The 17,610-nt window shown below is 54.4% G+C and overlaps 1 protein-coding gene across 3 annotated transcripts in view; it reads right to left on the bottom strand.

Annotated features, from left to right (window-relative positions):
* The window catches only part of RPTOR (regulatory associated protein of MTOR complex 1), a 125,730-nt gene extending 121,915 nt beyond the window's left edge, over positions 1-3,815 (bottom strand). For all 3 annotated transcript variants that reach the window (XM_062010874.1, XM_062010875.1, XM_062010876.1), the window contains exon 1: positions 3,421-3,815. In XM_062010874.1, coding sequence (XP_061866858.1) covers positions 3,421-3,582 — 162 coding nt within the window. In that variant the 5' untranslated portion in view covers positions 3,583-3,815. The remainder of the gene's footprint in view (positions 1-3,420) is intronic.
* Positions 3,816-17,610: the final 13,795 nt, after the last annotated feature.

Genomic DNA, 17,610 nt, shown 5'->3' with positions numbered 1-17,610 from the left:
GTGGCCAAGCCACATCCCTTGCAGAGTGCCTGGAAAGCTTCCTTAGATTAAGCAACTATTTTGAGCTGAAATTGTGTACACAAACCTCCAATGCTATCCTTCATTAATTTCCTTTGACACAGGAACCGTTTGCCATGCAGGCAGGTAGGCTCTGCTCATCTGAACTAAGTGCATTGGTATGTGGTCCTGCTTTAATCCACATTTCCATAGAAACCTCGTTGTGTATCCCTCTTCTCATAAAGCCAGGATTTCATTGTCACTCAGCAAGCAATGCAATGCTCAAGTAAAACTGTTACAACCAGCTTTGTTGCTCTCTGCTCGTTTTAGAAGTCAATGTAAGTACAGCACATCTTAATTGAAAGGTTGTGAGGTTGTCAGCAAAGCTCAGTGTATCTGAAATCTGTACATTTCAATCAGGTTCCATTCTTTGGTTGCTGCTGAGACTCTGAGATTTAATCCAACACAGCAAGTGTAATTCCAACCCTTCTGTGTTACAAATACTCTCTAGATAAGTAATAGATCAGAGCAGTGTCACTTTGGTGGCATGTGCAGGGCACAGGAGCAGAAGATGGAGGATTAAAGTCCTCAGAGTGGTCCTTCTGAACAAAAGGTGGGGCAAGTAAACCTTCAGTTATTTTATTTAGATTTACTAATAACTTGTTTCATTTGGTTCCTCCCCCTTATGACAGCCCTGCCTTCTAAAGAGCCTTTATGTTTGGACAAACTCTGGGTTCTTGGCAGGAGTGAAGGAAGGGGAAAAAGCCATTCCATTGCCAAATCTCGGTGAATCGTTCCCTACAGCTCCAGGAAGGCTGGGGTCACTCCTCAGGTCACACAAAAGGATAAATAAGGGCAAAATTTGCTGCTGCCTGTGTTTTGTCATGACCCACAGGGAAAAAATACCACAGACTTACCTGCAACTCAGGCAGACAGAGACTGGCTGGTTAACCTTTGAGAGTTTCTCGATTTAGAGATAGGCTGCTGTGTTTACATACAGATAACACTTCCCATCCCAAGCTTTGACAAGTTGGCTGATCCAATTCAAAATAAAGGAATGCTTTCCACAATCTCAACTCCCACCAAGTGCTATGTCCCCTTCAGCCCCCAGAAAAGCTCTCTCAGTAGGAGGTAAGAGCACATCTGAAGTCAATCAGACCTGGCTTGTGGAAAAAGGAGGCAAGAGACAAGAAAAGGAAGCTCAGGCAAACTGGGGAATGCAGAGACCCACAGTCAGACTGAGAGAGGAGGGGAGTGTTGCATTTAATTTGGTTAGAAGCTACAGACAGACATCAGAGGCCTTGAATCCTGACCACTGAGGAATCATGCTCTAAAGCAAGGACAAAGAAAGAGAGGAAACTTCCTGAGGACAGCTAAAACAACAGGATGAGATCAATCATTTATAATGGCTGAGCACAGAATGAAACAGTTAAGGGAAACCCAAAAAGGGGGGTGGGGGGGAAAGAACAAAACCCCAAATCAACAAAAGGCCTGGCTAGTTCCTGACAGCAGAGGCTGGTAAATGCCTCCCTGTCTTCACTCACACCATTACTCCAGTACCCCCCATAATGAAAGCCCCACAAGAGTTCTTGGTTTGCTGGACAAACCCACCACACTCAAGTTGCCATTCTCAGCTGCTGTGTGAGAAACCAGCAGCAGCAGGAAGTACCAAGCTGCTGTTCCACCTTCCCTCCACCTAGCACAAGGTCAAAGCAGACTGCATGACTTTATGACCATTTCACAGCATCAGCCTAACCTGACTTAGCTGGGGGAAAATATTTAACACCATTTTTCATACAGAATTCCTCTTCAGAGCCCTTCCTTCAGCCTTGGAAGTTCTGGGAGGTTTGTTACACCAAACACTAAGGAGACATCCAACAATGGCTGAAGAGTTGAGTAAATAACAAGAGATGAGAAACAATGGTTAGGATTTAAAAGTCACGAGACTGAGCATCTCCAAATCAGCTTCTCCTCCTCTCACATGTAACCACTGCTCTCCTCTTAATTGGAAGTATTCTCTTCAGCTGTGACATGCATGTGAACCCTTCAACACCACACACAGAGAGCACAGCTGATTCCCACCACTTTACTCATGCTTCTGTCCTGCCACTGATTGATTTTCTTGATCTAGTCAATGTCATTCCCAATTTAGAAACAGACAACTTTGCAGACCAGGAGTAAGTGAACAGGAAGCTGACAGGAAGGCAGGGGGAGCACTGAAACTGACACACAAGCTCATCACAGCTCCACAGTCTGCTAGGGAAAAAAACCTCTTCTCTGCCAAAACCCTTTAAAGATGACACACCATAGCACTTGGTGTTCTGTGGCTCAGTTGGGTTACATCCAAAACCCCTCAATTTAACCCATGAAAGATCTGCCAAGTCAGATTTTCAGTACAGGCCTCTACTGAGTCAAATACCTCTGGTTCAGCCACAGCCTTCCCCAGAACTTCCAAGAACTACAAGCACTTAGGTGAGCACCCCTCTAGGAACACTCCAACCCGTGTGGAGCGTCCTAACACGGGTCATAAAGTGACAGGATGCAGGTTCAAGAGCAATTTTCAAGTTCTTCCACAGTGTTGCAAGAGGGATCCTAAACACACAGGAATTTGGTCCCCAAAACAACTCCCTCGTAGAGATCACAAACACAAAGCTATGGGCAAAATAATGTGCAGGCCTGGGGAACCTGCAACCCAAAGCAGGTTCTGAGGAGTGGAGCTATGAGCCAGGACCTTTTCTAGGTGCTTTGTTTGTTTGACTTAAACGTTTAAGTTGGGACACAGCAGCAACAGAGGGTTAAGGACTCCCCTGGCAGGGAACTTTCTCTGCTACACTTGGCTCTAGCAGTTTAACATGCAACATATATCCAAACACAAGAGAAACACTTTGCTTTAAGACAGTGCTTCAACTCACAACTATTTTCTGCCTCCAAAAATCACATAATCTCCATTTGCACACACACAAAGAAAGCCTGAATTGTATACTCCACACAACATGCTGGTGGCAAGCTCCAAAACCACAGAGCTTCCGTGCACCTCCACCACCAGACAGCTGCAATGACCACACTGACTGCACCTTGTGCTGGCACCTTTACCCTGCTGGTCCAGAGACCTCTGCAAGACCTCATTCATTGTACTGACCTCCCTGAAAGACATCAAGCACTCAAATTTCATTTAAAGATCACAAATGAGGGAGCTACTCAAACAGTTTACTACTATGACCTTGGAATCAGTATTTTCGACCCCCCTGCATATTTGCTGCCCCTAACACCGTGAGACAGGCACACAACAGATCAAATTCCCAGTGTTTCATCCAAAACCAGACTGCTGCTTGACGCACAGCAGCCCTCTGAGTACATACTCCTCCCTTCTCACCCTCTGTCTCCCCCACTCCTCCAAAACCCCCTCCTGCCCTTGAGCATTACCCGGTCCTTCATCCTCCAGCTCTGAGCCAAAGACTTGGAGCCCTCGATCTTCTCGCAGTGCCTTTTCTTCATGAAGGCCAGAGGCAAGTTCCAATCGGTCAGGTCAGACTCATCCTCCTCCCCAAGCCCCAGAAGAGGCGACTGCAGCATCTCAGACTCCATCAGCAGGGAAGGGCCGAGCAACAAGCGAGCAGCGATGCGCAGCCCCGCCCGCAGCGGGGACCGAGGGATCCCCCCGGCTGGCAGAGGCGCGGGCGGGCGGACGGGGCAAGGGCGGAGGGAGGCTGCGCTCGCAGGCGTGCGGCCAACGGCGAGCTCGGGGGACGCAGCGGCTGCCCCCCGCCGACTGTCCCGCAGCCAGCAGCCCCGTGCGGGCTCCGAGGGACGCGGCGCGGCCCCGCGCAGGGCCGGGCGGCCGGCGGCTGCGGGCCCCGGGGCCTCGCCTCGCGCCTCTAGCCCCGCGGGCCCCGCGGCGGGCGCGGCGCCCGGCCCATGGCGGCTGCCAGCTGCCTCGCACACCGGCGGGCCGACGGGCGACGGGCGAGCTGCGGGCCGGGCGCGGGCGGGAGGCGGCAGCGGACGGGAACGGGCGCCGGGCAGCGCCACTCGCCTCAGCAGCGCGCCAAGGGGGCGGCCATCTTCCCCGGCCCACAATGCACCGCGCTACGGGCCGCCGCGTGGGACAAACCGCGCCGCCGCGCTCGCGGTGCGGTTGCCGCGGTTACGGCGCGGCGCGGTCCCGGGGCCCGCCCGGAGCCCCCCGGGAGCGGCGGGGCCGAGCGCCGCGGGACGGCACCGCAGCGCAAAGGGCTCCCGCGGGGTCCCGGGCCCAGAGCGCCCGAAGGGCCACGGCGGCGGCGGCAGCGGCTCTGTCCCTGCGAGCGCACGGCACGGGCACCGAGACGGCAGCAGGACGCCCGCGCCGCCGCCTCACAGCTGCGTGGCCGCCGTGGGCACCTCCAGTGGCAGCTCTGGGATGTGATGCCCGTGTTTGACCTCCACTGGCAGCTCTGGGATGTGATGCCCGTGTTTGACCCCCACAGGCAGCTGTGGGATGTGATGCCCATGTTTGACCCCCACTGGCAGCTCTGGGATGTGATGCCCATGTTTCATCCCCATAGGCAGCTCTGGGATGTGATGCCCATGTTTGACCTCCACTGGCAGCTGTGGGATGTGATGCCCATGTTTCATCCCCATAGGCAGCTCTGGGATGTGATGCCCATGTTTGACCTCCACTGGCAGCTGTGGGATGTGATGCCCATGTTTGACCTCCACTGGCAGCTGTGGGATGTGATGCCCATGTTTGACCCCCACTGGCAGCTCTGGGATGTGATGCCCATGTTTCATCCCCATAGGCAGCTCTGGGATGTGATGCCCATGTTTGACCTCCACTGGCAGCTGTGGGATGTGATGCCCATGTTTGACCCCCACAGGCAGCTCTGGGATGTGATGCCCCTGTTTGCTCCAGGGGTTTTTTGCCCATGCAAAGCTGTAGGAACAAGCTCATTGGGCACCTTTTGGCTGCCTAAAATTTGAACACACAAAAACCCCCCATTCATTACTTTTGGGCTGCCTAAAAATGCACCAACACAATTAATCCACGTGCCTTGTGTGTCCGTCCGTAACGCAGCACAAGGCTGATGCACGGCACGCTGAGCCTGCCCAGCTCCCTGCCCTGCAGTTACAGTTCTGATGATCTTCATCTCAGAGATAAAAATAAATCTGTGCCGTTAAGCTCCTGGCTCTGAGCAGCAGGAGCATTGCACTGGTGTGTCCTGGCTTCCCCAAACACAGCCTGACACGGCACAGCTACCAGGCTTGCACCTTCCCTTCAGCTGTGTGGTCATCTGCACTGGGGCAAACACACAGGGGAGTGGTGAAACCAGGCAACAGGCTCCAGGGGAATTCCATCTGATTTGTGTTCACTCTGTCTAGGAGGAACAGCAAAGGTGTGATTTCAGGAATTCAGCAAATACACTGCAGGTTGATGCATATCAAGTACTGCCCCGATGAAGTTCCTCAGGGTGTTTGCTCTTAGCAGTAATCAAGGTCCTATTTGTGACACCTCACACGTGTAAAAACCATTTCAAACTGAAACCAAAGCATTTCTTACACACTTGACTCAAGGTTCATATTCCTTTTCATTCGTATTTTCAGTGTGTTTACATCCATGGGACATTTTAAACCCAAAGACCATTCTCTACCACAGATGGAAAATAACGTGTCTGGGAGGCTCTGGGGTGGCTTTTGCTCCTTGGATTTACTGACTGAGCCGATTCATTGCTTTACAGGTGCTTTGTGCTGATAACTACATGATTGTTATTGAAATGAATTGCCCTGACATGGAAAGCACTTATAGTCATGTTTCTGCTAGCCTTTAATGAGTTCCCTGCACCAGCAGCAGCAGCAGCAATCCCCACACACCACCTGGGACACGGGAGCTGCTGATCCAGCGTGGCAGGGGCACAGATGGGCAGCACAGGACCCTAATCCCAGCTCTGGGCAGCTGTGGGCAGCGTGTGCCCAGCTGGCGCCTGCCCCGCCACGACAGGCTGCTGTGAGGCCTCAGGAGCTGCCAGGGGAAATACCTCTGAAGGACACAGCTGCCAGAGAGCACACAGCTGCCTCACTCGTGGGAACACAGAATCATCACAGAATCGTTTCGGCTGGAAGAGACCCTGGACCCAGTGGCATCTGCTTCTGGTAATGAGTGTTCGGGGTGGCAGCTGTGGGCTCTGGTCATGTGCAAACAAAGCAACTCACCTTATGTCAGTCTCTACAGGGCAAGAACTAAAAGGAGATAGAAATAATCTTTCATTATCTCTCTGTAAACATCATTTGTTAGAGGTGATGCCATTCCCTGGGCTTCTCTCCATTTGCTCCAGAGTCCAGTGTCAGCTCTTGGTTTCTTTCCTGGCAGAAAAAATTGAATGGCCCCATGCCACTAGAGCACAGCCTCCAGGCTGCACATGTGCTTCTGCTGCTGGGCTTGTGTGGGCTTGCTTAATGCTCTGATTTATTTATTTATGACGTTTAGTGCATCTTTCTGCAGTACCACGGGCTCTGAAGACCTCCAGTGATGGAGACGACATCACTTCTCCAGGCAATGTACCCTTGACAGCTAATTTCCATCTTAACATTAAAGCAGCCACTTCATTCCTGACTTCAGCAGGCAGAGCAAACAGCTTATTACTCCCTACTGAAGTGAAACTAAATCTTTTAGATGTCTCCAGTGTGTCCAAAGTGTTCTTAACTCCAGCCCCTTCCCCTGACGAGCTCCAGCCACGCTCAGCCTTAGGCTGAACTCCAGAAGCACGCCTCCTGCTCTCTCATCCAAGTCAGCAGTGGAAGTTACCAAGGCTGCTCCCAGCTCCAGAGGGAACTCTGGAACACCCTTCTCCTTCCAGGGTGACAGTGGGCCCTTGGTCACTCACACCAAACGTCCCAACTGCTCCAGTTTCACCCAGACCGCGTTTGCCAGACCGCTGCATGTGTTGTGTGGTTCCAGGCAGTAGCCAGGCAGGTGCCTGTGTCTGAGCAAGACATCTGGGCTTCTGCTGCAGTTGATGAAGGTCTAGTCAGGTCAGTCAGCAGAGCCCAGCAGCACAGCTCCTCTGACAGATCTGCTCTCCACGAAGGTGGTACTGTAAAGCCCTTCCTCCTGGGGAATCCAGGGAGTGGAGACACCATGTCAGGTAAGGCACACTAAGCAATGTCCCACAGGTCGGGCTGCAGAGGGATTATCTTCCAGCAACACACTTGGACAAATTCTCCCACCTGCCACTCTTTTTAATGAAACATTCCCCTATCTCGGTCTCTGTCAGTGTCCTTTGTTTTGCCTCATTCAGCCAGCTAATTCTAATTCCACTCTTGGGCAGGAAGGAAGGCAGATATGGAGAGAAAGTTATTCATAAATATCAAAAGAGATTTTATCTTTGATTCTCATTAGTCAAATTCACAGGTTACCAAATGAGTCAAAGCCAGACACAAAGGCCTGTGCCCTTAGCCAAAGGGCTGCCTTTCCTCAGGCTGTAAGAGCAGGTGTCTGTGTGTGCACGTGTGGGAACATGTACCTGCTCCATCCTCAGCCTCTCAGCCAAGTGCTGTTTGTAGAGCCGTGACCGCAGCTGAGGCATTTAGGGGATAACAAGGTTTGTTTTAACACCTTGGTCGAGGAAGCTTTACATCCTAAAGACAGTAAATACAATATTTATTAGGAAGAATATCTATTTTTAACCAAGCATGATCTCAGTTCCATGATTTATGCATGTGCAGCACATCAGCTTCCACACTCATCTCCTGCAGGAGACACAACCGAAGGCTCGATGGGGATCGGGGGAGGCAGCCATGGGGAGGCAGCCATGGGGGGCTGTGAGCAGGGGGCGCTTGATGCTGTGTGCCACGGCCAACACACGTTTAAAAATGATTCATAACATTGACTCTTTGTCTCAGGGAAGAATCCCAGTGCCCTCCCTCTGCAGGAGAGAGAAGGGCCGAGCCTGTTCCCAGCACTGCCACGCTCTGCCCTTCGGAGACAGCCGGGCGGGAACCGCCGGCTCAGGCGCTGCTGGGAAGCAGCACTTGGAGCATTAAACCTGTCAGATCGGGTCTAACAGAGCACTGGCTGCCAAAGGCACTCGGGTACACAACACCACCCCGTGAGGAACTGCTGCAGCATCTGCCACGCTCCCAGCAGCTCACCCGCAGCACGGGGCCCAGCAGGAACAGAACGGCTGAGGCTTTGCCCTGCTCAGGCAAGAACTGGTGTGAGAAGGCTGGGGACAGAAGGTGATGGCTCAGACCTGAAGCAGAGCAAACTACCATCCAGATTCTGAGCCTTATTCCAACTTCTTTTGCTTCCTGAGAGAGGAACACACCCCCACACAGACACAGCACCCCCAGCTCCCCGCAGGGCCACGCCACAAGTGTCCCTCTGAAAACCCTTCACCCTTCATTTGAGCATCTCAGTGCTCACAGGGAGGAAACCAGCAGCCACTTCACTCCAAGGAACACAGATGAGACTTGGAGAGGGCTGAGGATGGTGGCCAGAGCCCTTCCCTTGGCAGGGGTTCCTCAGAGCCCCCAGCCCGATGCCGATGCAGCGACGTGCCGCTGTGGGCACGCTCAGACTGCCTCAGACAGAGCACGGGTGCAGAGCTCTTAGTCAGGAGCACTCCATTGGGAATACAACAGGGATTCTTCTTCTCTTTGTGTGTGGAAAAGGCCAGGATAAATACCAGGTCAAAAATCTCTGCTTGCCCTTGTCACAGGAGAAATGCTTTGGCATCAGGGGAGATTTTTCACCAAGGAGAGAGAAGGGGGGACACAGCAGTGAGAAGCAGAGGATTTCTTTGGGCATTGTATCTTTACTCTTTGCCACCACTGAACTACAAAAGGGCGAGCTGCTTGATGGATCAGTAGCTGAGGGGTTTAGTTAATCAGTGTATTTGACATGGCTGGATACCAGGCAGTCGAGTCAGAGATAATTTAGGCTGTGAGGCAACGGCTGCATTTCACCCCAAAGGTGGTTTAGCTCACTGACAGATGTAAAGATTTCCGTGGCCCTGCTTGCACAGGGGAGGCTCAAATGGCCACTCCAAGGACTGACAAAAACTGGCTGTGTAATGGAGACGTTTCTTCTCATGCAGCCTGGCTGGGGCTGCGCTCAATACGATCGGGGATGGTCTGTAGGAGCAGCTCCTGGAGTTCTCAAACCAGCCTGCTATCCATCTCAATGAGCAGCCTTACATAAATGTAGGCTCATTTGTTATCATCATCTCCCTTTGTCGCTTCGGAATCTGGGTAATTTGCCAGGGTATCAGGCCGTGTGTGTTTAAAAACACATGATAGATGCCACCTCAGCACGTTTGCTGGTTTTCTCACTGCTAGGAGCAGAAAGGTTTCCTGAAACACTCTGTAGCTGTTACAGATGAGTATCAGCTCTGACTCAGTGACAAAACCACCTGAACACACTGGAAGCAGGAGCCACTGAACTCTGCTGGCTCCTGCCACGTCTGTCACGAGCATTCTGACCAAACGCCCCCTTTTCTGCCCCTATCTCTTTGTGGTCACCTTCCCAAGGACACCCTCCCACAGAGGCCAGGCAGGACCTGACATTCCCTTTAAGCAGGGCTGGCCTGGCTCATAAGGAGCATGTTCAGGACATTCTCATGCTGCCTTCAGTTGGGGCTTGGGAACGTGAAAGTTGTTTCCCAGAGCAGCGTCTGGAAACGCCCGGTGCAGAGATGCAGAGGTTGCTTCAGAGCCACAGCTGCTGAGCTTTGGGTTTATAACATTCAATGAAAGAAGCAACAACCAAGAGACCAAAGTAAACCCTGAAAGGCAAATCCAGCCTGGACTGGCCCACACAGTGCTTTAGATGGAGGAAACCCAAAATCTCTTCCTACACTGGGGAGATGCAGTTACTCATGGAACCAGCATGCTTCTCTGGTCCTGCAGACCAAGCACGAGTTTCTGTGCTTGGAAGCAGTGCAGCACACTTGGGATGCATTCTTCCCTTTCCTTGGCACTTCCCATGCAGAAGGAAGCAGCAGTGCAAGGCCACGAGCCCCATGGAGCAGAGGCTGCCACGGCCGTGCCTGAGCCAGGCAGCGCAGCGCCGGCAGCCTCAGCTGGGGTGGCACTGCAGTCCTGACACTGCTGAACACTGACACATAGCAAAGATGTGTGAACTGCTCCAGGCTTGGAGGAGCCCAGAGCTTTGCCACCTTTCCCCTCTAAAAGCCAGGGTGTTTGGGGCTCCCACTGCCATGCAGCCTGGGTTTTGGCCCAGCTGGGCTGGAGCTGTGCTGGGCTCCTGCCATTCCCTGCATCTTCCACTCAAGAAGTGCCAGCTCCACACACCAGCCAAAATGTCTCCAGCTTCACTTACTGCCTGGAAGCAGCTTCTGTGTCATTCCAGTTACAGTTACTATCTGCAGCTTCTTAAGCCTCAAATCTTGAAAAGGAATCAATAACACATCCAGCCCTAATGGCATCCTTGCCAGCAAACAACCTTTGACGTAAGAGCCCCTTTCCCCCACTAAAAGCTGCCCTTTAGGTAAGGGTCAGTCCTCACAGCAGGGAAATGCCATGAATTCCTACTGCATTACAGCATTTTTCTCTCTCCTGTCTTTAAAACCTTGCTGTGGTTTAACTTCATCAGGAGCACGAGCACAAATTGATCCTGGCACAGATAATCAGATCTGTCACCCACCATGAAGGGCCAGAGCATTCCTCCTTCCAGGGGCTCTGCCTCTCTGAGACCTCACTGTCTGCTCCAGCTTTGCCCTGTTTGGGAGTAGGTGCCAAGGCAGAGCCCCCAGCTCCCTCACCCCTGGCTGGCACCGTGCCTGCCCAGGCCAGACTGCCCCTGTGTCTGCCTTGTGTGCCCTGTGACTCCCTCAGGCTTGTCCTGCTGCCCATCCAGCCTCCCTTGACCTCCATCCCCCAGCTGGGCATGGAGGCGAGCCCAGCCTCCACACACATGTGGTGGGTTTGCATGGCAGGGTTTGGGGAGCAGAGGAGCTGTAGGGGTGGCTTCTGTGAGAAGCTGCCTGAGGCTTCCCCTGTGTCTGACAGAGCCAATGCAGGTGGCTCCCAAAGGCAGCCGCTGCTGGCCAAGGCTGAGCCCATCAGCCACGGTGGTAACACCTCAGGGGTAACATACAAGACGTTGGGGGGAAAATCCTGCACAGCAGATGCCAGGAGAGAGGAGTGAGAGTATGTGAGAGCAACAACTCTGGAGATGTGAATGGGGAGGAGATGCTCCAGGCACTGGAGCAGAGGTTCCCCTGCAGTCCACAGTGCAGCCCATGGTGAGGCAGGTCCTGCCCCTGCAGCCACAGGGGAGCAGAGATCCTCCTGCAGCCCAAGGAGGACCCCACACTGTAGCAGATGAATGCCCCAAGGAAGCTGTGACCCTGTGGGAAGCCTGTGCTGGAGCAGCCCCTGGCAGGACCTGTGTCCCCATGGACAGGGAGCCCACGAGGGAGCAGGTTTGCTGGCAGGACACTGACCCCGTGTGAGGATCCCACCTCAGCGTGGTCTGTTCCTGAAGGGCTGCAGCCTGTGGAAGGGACCCACACTGGGCCAGGTCATGGTGGGGGGGAGGTAAAGGTTTTGAAGATTTGGGTTTGTTTCTCATGATTCTGCTCTCATTTGATTGACAATGAGTTAAACTATTTTCCCCAAGCCAAGTCCATTTCATCTGTGATAGTAATTGCTGAGGGGTCTGCCTGTCCTTAACCCAGGAGCCTTTGTTATCTTTCCTCTCCCTGCCCAGCTGAGCAGGGGAGTGATGGAGCAGCTTTGGTGGGCACCAGTGCCCAGCCAGGGTCAGCCCACCACAGCACATTAACGTGACAGAGCAGAGAGCGTGGGAGGAGGAGAGCAAGAGACTGCAAAATAATAAATAATCAGGGAAAAATCTAGGGCACCACCAGTGTCTCTGGCTTTTGATGTTCCCTTCTCATCCCCCCTGCCTTTCCTCCTGTGAAAAGGGAACACTGCAAGGTGGGAAGAAGCCCCAGAGCAACAGGGACACAGGGCTGTTTCTATTCAGAAGCACTGGCGGGATTACAGATAAATATTGAAGCTGTCAAAGCAGCTTAAGGGATTTGGGAACCCACTCCCCATTATCCTCCTCCCTGGGGGGAGGGGAAGGGATCTTTCACGCAGACTTGCAGCCAACAGCAGGACGGTGCTGACTTCTGAAACACCCCCCTCCAGCTACGAATTTCCCCTCCTCTGCTGGACAGGGGGAAAAATGGCAAGTGTGGGTTTTCTAATAAATGCAGTCACAGGTTGTCACCTGTGGGTTGTCACCTGAGGATCCCCCGTGTCCCAGCGTGAGAGGCCAGGCTGTGACGGGCTGTGGCTGCAGCACAGGGAGCTCCACGTCCCCCCACGGAGCTCAGACTTGAGGGGTGGTCTGGAAGGAAAAGCTGTTGGTTCTTATAGGAAGTGAGTGTGTGTGTGTGTATATGTGTGTGTGTGTGTGTGTGAGCAGACAGGGGTGAAAATTACAACTCAGTCTGGAAGTGAGAGGCAGATGTGGGACGTTTTGAACCTGCCTCCATTCAAATCTGCTGCTGGAGCCTCACGACAAAACTTCATCAACACAGAGTGGCACCAGGCCCTATTCCTCCTCCTGCTGCTGCAGGACAGCTTCCCTGACAGTGAGGAGAGGTTTACTTGGCATGAGAGAGTGCAGAAGGATGTCTGATCTCCACACAGGCATCAGCATCCTGTCCTGGGGGACTCCCAGCTGAATCCCCAGGAGCCTGCACAAGCAGCTCCTGTCTCACAGCCCTGGGCACAAACCAGCCCCAGTGGGTGCAGTGAGAGGGGGGGTGAGGCTGTTTCTGTGCCCAGATGTGGCTGCTCCCCAGAGACAGGGGCTGATGCTTCACCCTAGGCTCAGGACAAGCACCCCTGTGCTGGCAGGAGCCCGCCAGGCAGCGCAGAGCCACCCGCCAGCCCGAGCTGCGCCCGCTGCGGGCCCAGCCCGTGGGATTCCTGGGCAGGGAGCATCCCCAACCCGCTGAGCCCCTTCTGCAGCTCTCCCTGCAACTTTGGCTAATGCAAGATCAGCCCTCAAGCAGCCAAAGTGGTTTCTCTGCTGCACTTTTAAGGGAATGCTGCAGTTTTAAACCACAAATTAAATTTTTAATGAAACTTCATAACTGTTGTACCCAAATGTAATGTAATATTGATAGGAACTGTGCATCCAGCAGCATGAGAGTGCCCTAGAAAGCTTTTTAGGATGTTATGCAATATATAGCTAAATTAATTATTTGTAATGAAAGGAACTCTGTCCCTGTAGCATCACTGAGACCTACTGGTACAAAGAACACACTCCTCATTCTCACTGCATGGAAATGTCAGGCAATTGAGAGGAAACCGACTTGAGGTGGGAACAATGAAAGAAGAGGAAGGAAAAAAATGGAGAGAATGAATGTGTGTGTGAGAGAGAGGGAGAGAAACAGAGGGAGAGATCTGCAAAGAAAGACTGCAGCAAAATGCAGCAAATTTCCGAACTCCAGTCCAAAGTGTTTGTCTGTGACAGAAGGGAACACTCCACCTCACACACACTGGATCTGTACGAGCTGCACACCAGGCTCAAGCTGTTCTAATGACAGCTGTAGATTTTAGAAGGCAAAAAAAGCCCATTTTGCACACACAACATTCTGCAAACAGCCACGGAGCAGCTCTGGGACACGTGTGGGGGCCATGGGGCTCGTCTGGCTGCACAAGGCAAAGGGAAAGAATCCTGCTCCCTCCATGTGTGAGCAGTGTCACCAGAGACCTTGCCCTTGCTGTAAACTCCCTGAGAACAAACCCTTACATTTCAATAAACCAACACAACATTGTCAGAGCCACTGCCACGTCCTGCTTGAAGCCCGCTGGGGCCGGGGCAGTGCGGGCAGGGGCTGGAGTGGACAGTCCCTCTGGGGAGCTCAGGGACAACACGAGCTCAGGCAGCAGCTCAGCTGTGTGCCACACACATGCACAAACTAAAGGAGATGGGTTTCTTGCCCTCCCATTACTATTTCCCATTGCAAAGCTGTCTCCATCCCATAATGGATCATACTGTTCCCACTCTGCAGAGGAGACTTAACTGCAGAATCAGCATTACCCCACAGGAGATGTTTTATGTAGAGAGGGCTGCACAAACAGGAGAAAGCTTCCACTGCCTGCTCCCTAGGGCTACACCTCCTGGGATTAGAGAGATTTGTCCACTCAAAAAAAACCCCCAAACGTCCTTCAGGCATCTGTAACTGTGCTGCCCTCACAGGGAGGGTCAGTGCTGAACACATCCAACACAACGTCCCTCCCCTCCGTCCTGGGCAGAGGGCACTGGGAGCCAGGGTGCCTGGTCCCTGGAGGGAGCACCCTGGGCTCTCCAGCGTGGTACTCATCCATCACAAAGACAAATGTGCCTCCTGGCTCCTGTTCAGAGCTAAATCATCTCCAAGGGTCCTTGATAGCTGTGCTCAGCTCTTTTTGGAGAGATAAATGAGCTAGATAGAGGCAGCACTTCAGGAGAGGGGAGAGAAGAGTTAAAAATAATAGGGGCTCCATTATTCCATTATACCCATCCAGCTCCTAAATCTACCAAAGCAATAACGAATCCTCCTGCATGATTCAGTGATTCTGGGAAAGCTGAAATCTTGATCATATTTCCTAGTCCTTCCCTGGCGTTAGCACACGGGGTTATTGTGCTTATCCAGCGTCCTGCAGCTCGGCTGCTTTTCCCTCTCCAGGTATTTATGTTGTTTCCATCACCACAGCATCACAGCCTTTATTTTATTGCACCTGCCACCTTGGTCTCATCTCAGCACAAGGTACTGTGGATGACAAAAGACTCCTAGTTAAGCAGGTTCAGTGACATGAAGAGCTCTGTCAATACCGTGCAGACGTTAAGACAAGTGGGTAGGGACAGAGCTGCCTCTCAGCCCAGTTCTGCACTGGTGGAACTGCATTACCTGCAGCAACATTATTTCTGGTTTGCGTCCCTGCCTGTGGCAGAAGAATTAGCCCTGCAGTCTGCTCAGCCTTTGCCATTGCATCCCTGCTCTGACAACCCCACAAACCGAGCCCAAGCCCAAAACACAACCAACCCCAAAACCAAACCAGCACAGAAGGGAGACTGGTCTGCCCAGTAAAATACAGCCTGCCTGTCCCCCTCCTTGAGTCCCCTCTGCTCTGTTCCTGCTGACTGCACTGCCATCCAGCACAGAGCAAACAGGAGGAAAAGTGACTGAGAAAATCAAGTCAGAAGTGAAGAACCTACTGGAAATGCAGTTTCTGCCCCCAGAATTTCCTGAAGCAAAGCCCATGGGAGGTGGGGTCATGAGCTGCCCATGGGTCCAGGGGCTCTGGACCAGCAGCGAGAACCAGAAGCCTTAGGAGGGCTACAAATATGTCCCTGCAGTCCCCATGAGCACTGGGACAGGTTTGATGGAGGACAGCAACAGGAGCACTGCAGGGTCCCAGCAAAGGTGCTGCAGAGGTGCTGAGCACCCTGGCACGTGACTGTATCTCTTGGCCACTGTTGTCCCAGCACCACCCTGGCTTCCCTGGGTTGGGCAGCAACAGTCATACCCAGCTACAGCAGAGACTGGGAGGGTGCCAACCCTGCCACCCTCTTTCTGCGCTGCCTGATGCCAACCCCAAGCCTCTCTGGCTTTGGCCATGAAATGCTGTTTTAACCATACCCTGCAGAGCACTGCTGGGTGGGAAAAGGGGTCTCCAAAAGCCAGCTGAGATGCTTTTGAGAAGGAAAGAGTCTGTGCCAAGGCAAGCACAGCACAAACCTCTTGGGGCTAAACACCTGCAACAGAAAAGGCACCACAACGAGAGGCACAGAGGCAGGTCTGGTGTGAGCAGCTCAGTGGGCTCCAGCTCCCAGAGGGGGCTCAGGCAGCCCACGGCAGAGGGGAGATGAAGGGGGAAGGGACTGTGGAGTGACAGCACTTCATCTATTGCAGAGCCACGGCCTTTGTATTTTACTGATCCACTTCACTAATCAAAACGAATTGCTTCATATTGCACAGGACAACTGGGCACTGTGTAAATGCCCCGGTCACGGGGGCTGCTGCAGTGCAGGTGGGCAGAGAACTGAACCGAATTCACCTGTGGCACAACCCGGGGCACGTCTGCACGGGCAGTCTGCCGGCCCAGCCTCGCCCCGGCTCAGCCACGTCCTACCCAACGCCACGGCCAGAGGACGAGGAGAAAACCAACAGGCAGCAAAGCCCCGGGAGCTGCGGGGCCGGGCCGGTGCTGCCCGCGCTCGGGGGCTCGGCCGGGAGGAGCTGAGCGGCGCTGACGAGGACCCGGCCTTGGCTGAAGCGCTCCAGATGAGAAAAGCGGCGGTTCTGACGGCCACGAGCTATTTCCAGCACGGACGGATCCAAATACTCCTGACTGCAAAGGAGAGCGGCGACTGCTCCCCGTGCCCACGGCACAGCTCTGCCCGCTCTCCCCTGGCTGCTCCTCGCCGCCGCCGCCGCCGCCGGGCCCGTCCAGCCGGCAGCTCTGCCCACAGCCCGGCCGTGCCCTCGCCGCGGAGCTCCCGGAGCCCTGCGGTGCCTCAGCGCGGCCGCGCCGCCGGGGCTGCTCCGCTGGGCACCGGGGACGCCCGCGGGAGCGAGGAGACGCTTGGCCGGGAGCAGCCCCGGGCGGGGATAGGAGGCGGCACCGCTCCCCGCACCGACCGAGCCGGGCGAGCCCGCGGGGCCCCTCCGGCGGCTGCACCCGCGGGAACGGCACCCACGCACTGCACCAGCCCCGCCAGCCCCCGCGTTGTACGCTGCGAGCCCCGCAGCCCGCACCAACTGCACCCCCTGCACACACACCCGCACGCACACGCAGCGCCCTCCACACAGCCTCTCTCTCCCCCGCTGCACGATCGCTCCGACCCACTCCCTCCCACAGCCCCGCACCCCCCCGGGCAGAGACTCGTGCGCACACACGCGGACTCACGCACAACCTCTCACGCACACACACACGCACACACAGGCTCTCACGCGCACACACACACTCACACACACGGGCTCTCTCTCTCACACACGCACACAGGCTCCCACCCACACACATAGGCTGTCTCGCACGCACACACACATACAGGCTCCCTCTCACACACACACAGTCTCACACACACAGGCTCCCTCTCACACACACACACAGGCTCTCTCACGCACACAGGCGGTCTCTCACGCACGCACACGCACGCACACGCACGCACACGCACACACACACACACACACACACACTCTCACGCACGCACACACACACAGACTCTCTCACGCACGCACACACACACAGACTCGCTCACGCACGCACACACACACAGGCGGTCTCTCACGCACACGCACACGCACACACACAGGCTCTCTCTCACGCACACACACACAGGCGGTCTCTCACGCACACGCACACGCACACACACAGGCTCTCTCTCACGCACACACACACAGGCGGTCTCTCACGCACACACACACACACACACACACAGGCTCTCTCTCACGCACACGCACACACACAGACTCTCTCACGCACACACGGGCCGTGTCCCGCTCCCCCCGCGGCCGGGATTCCACGCGCCGTGACGTCAGGGCGCGCGGCCCCGCCCGGGCGCTATAAGAGGGGCGCGTGCCGCAGTGGCCCCGGCGGAGAGCGGCG

The sequence above is a fragment of the Colius striatus genome, chromosome 18 (genome assembly GCF_028858725.1).
Source record: "Colius striatus isolate bColStr4 chromosome 18, bColStr4.1.hap1, whole genome shotgun sequence".
Classification (NCBI taxonomy): domain Eukaryota; kingdom Metazoa; phylum Chordata; class Aves; order Coliiformes; family Coliidae; genus Colius; species Colius striatus.
This window is presented reverse-complemented; position numbering and strand designations above follow the sequence as displayed.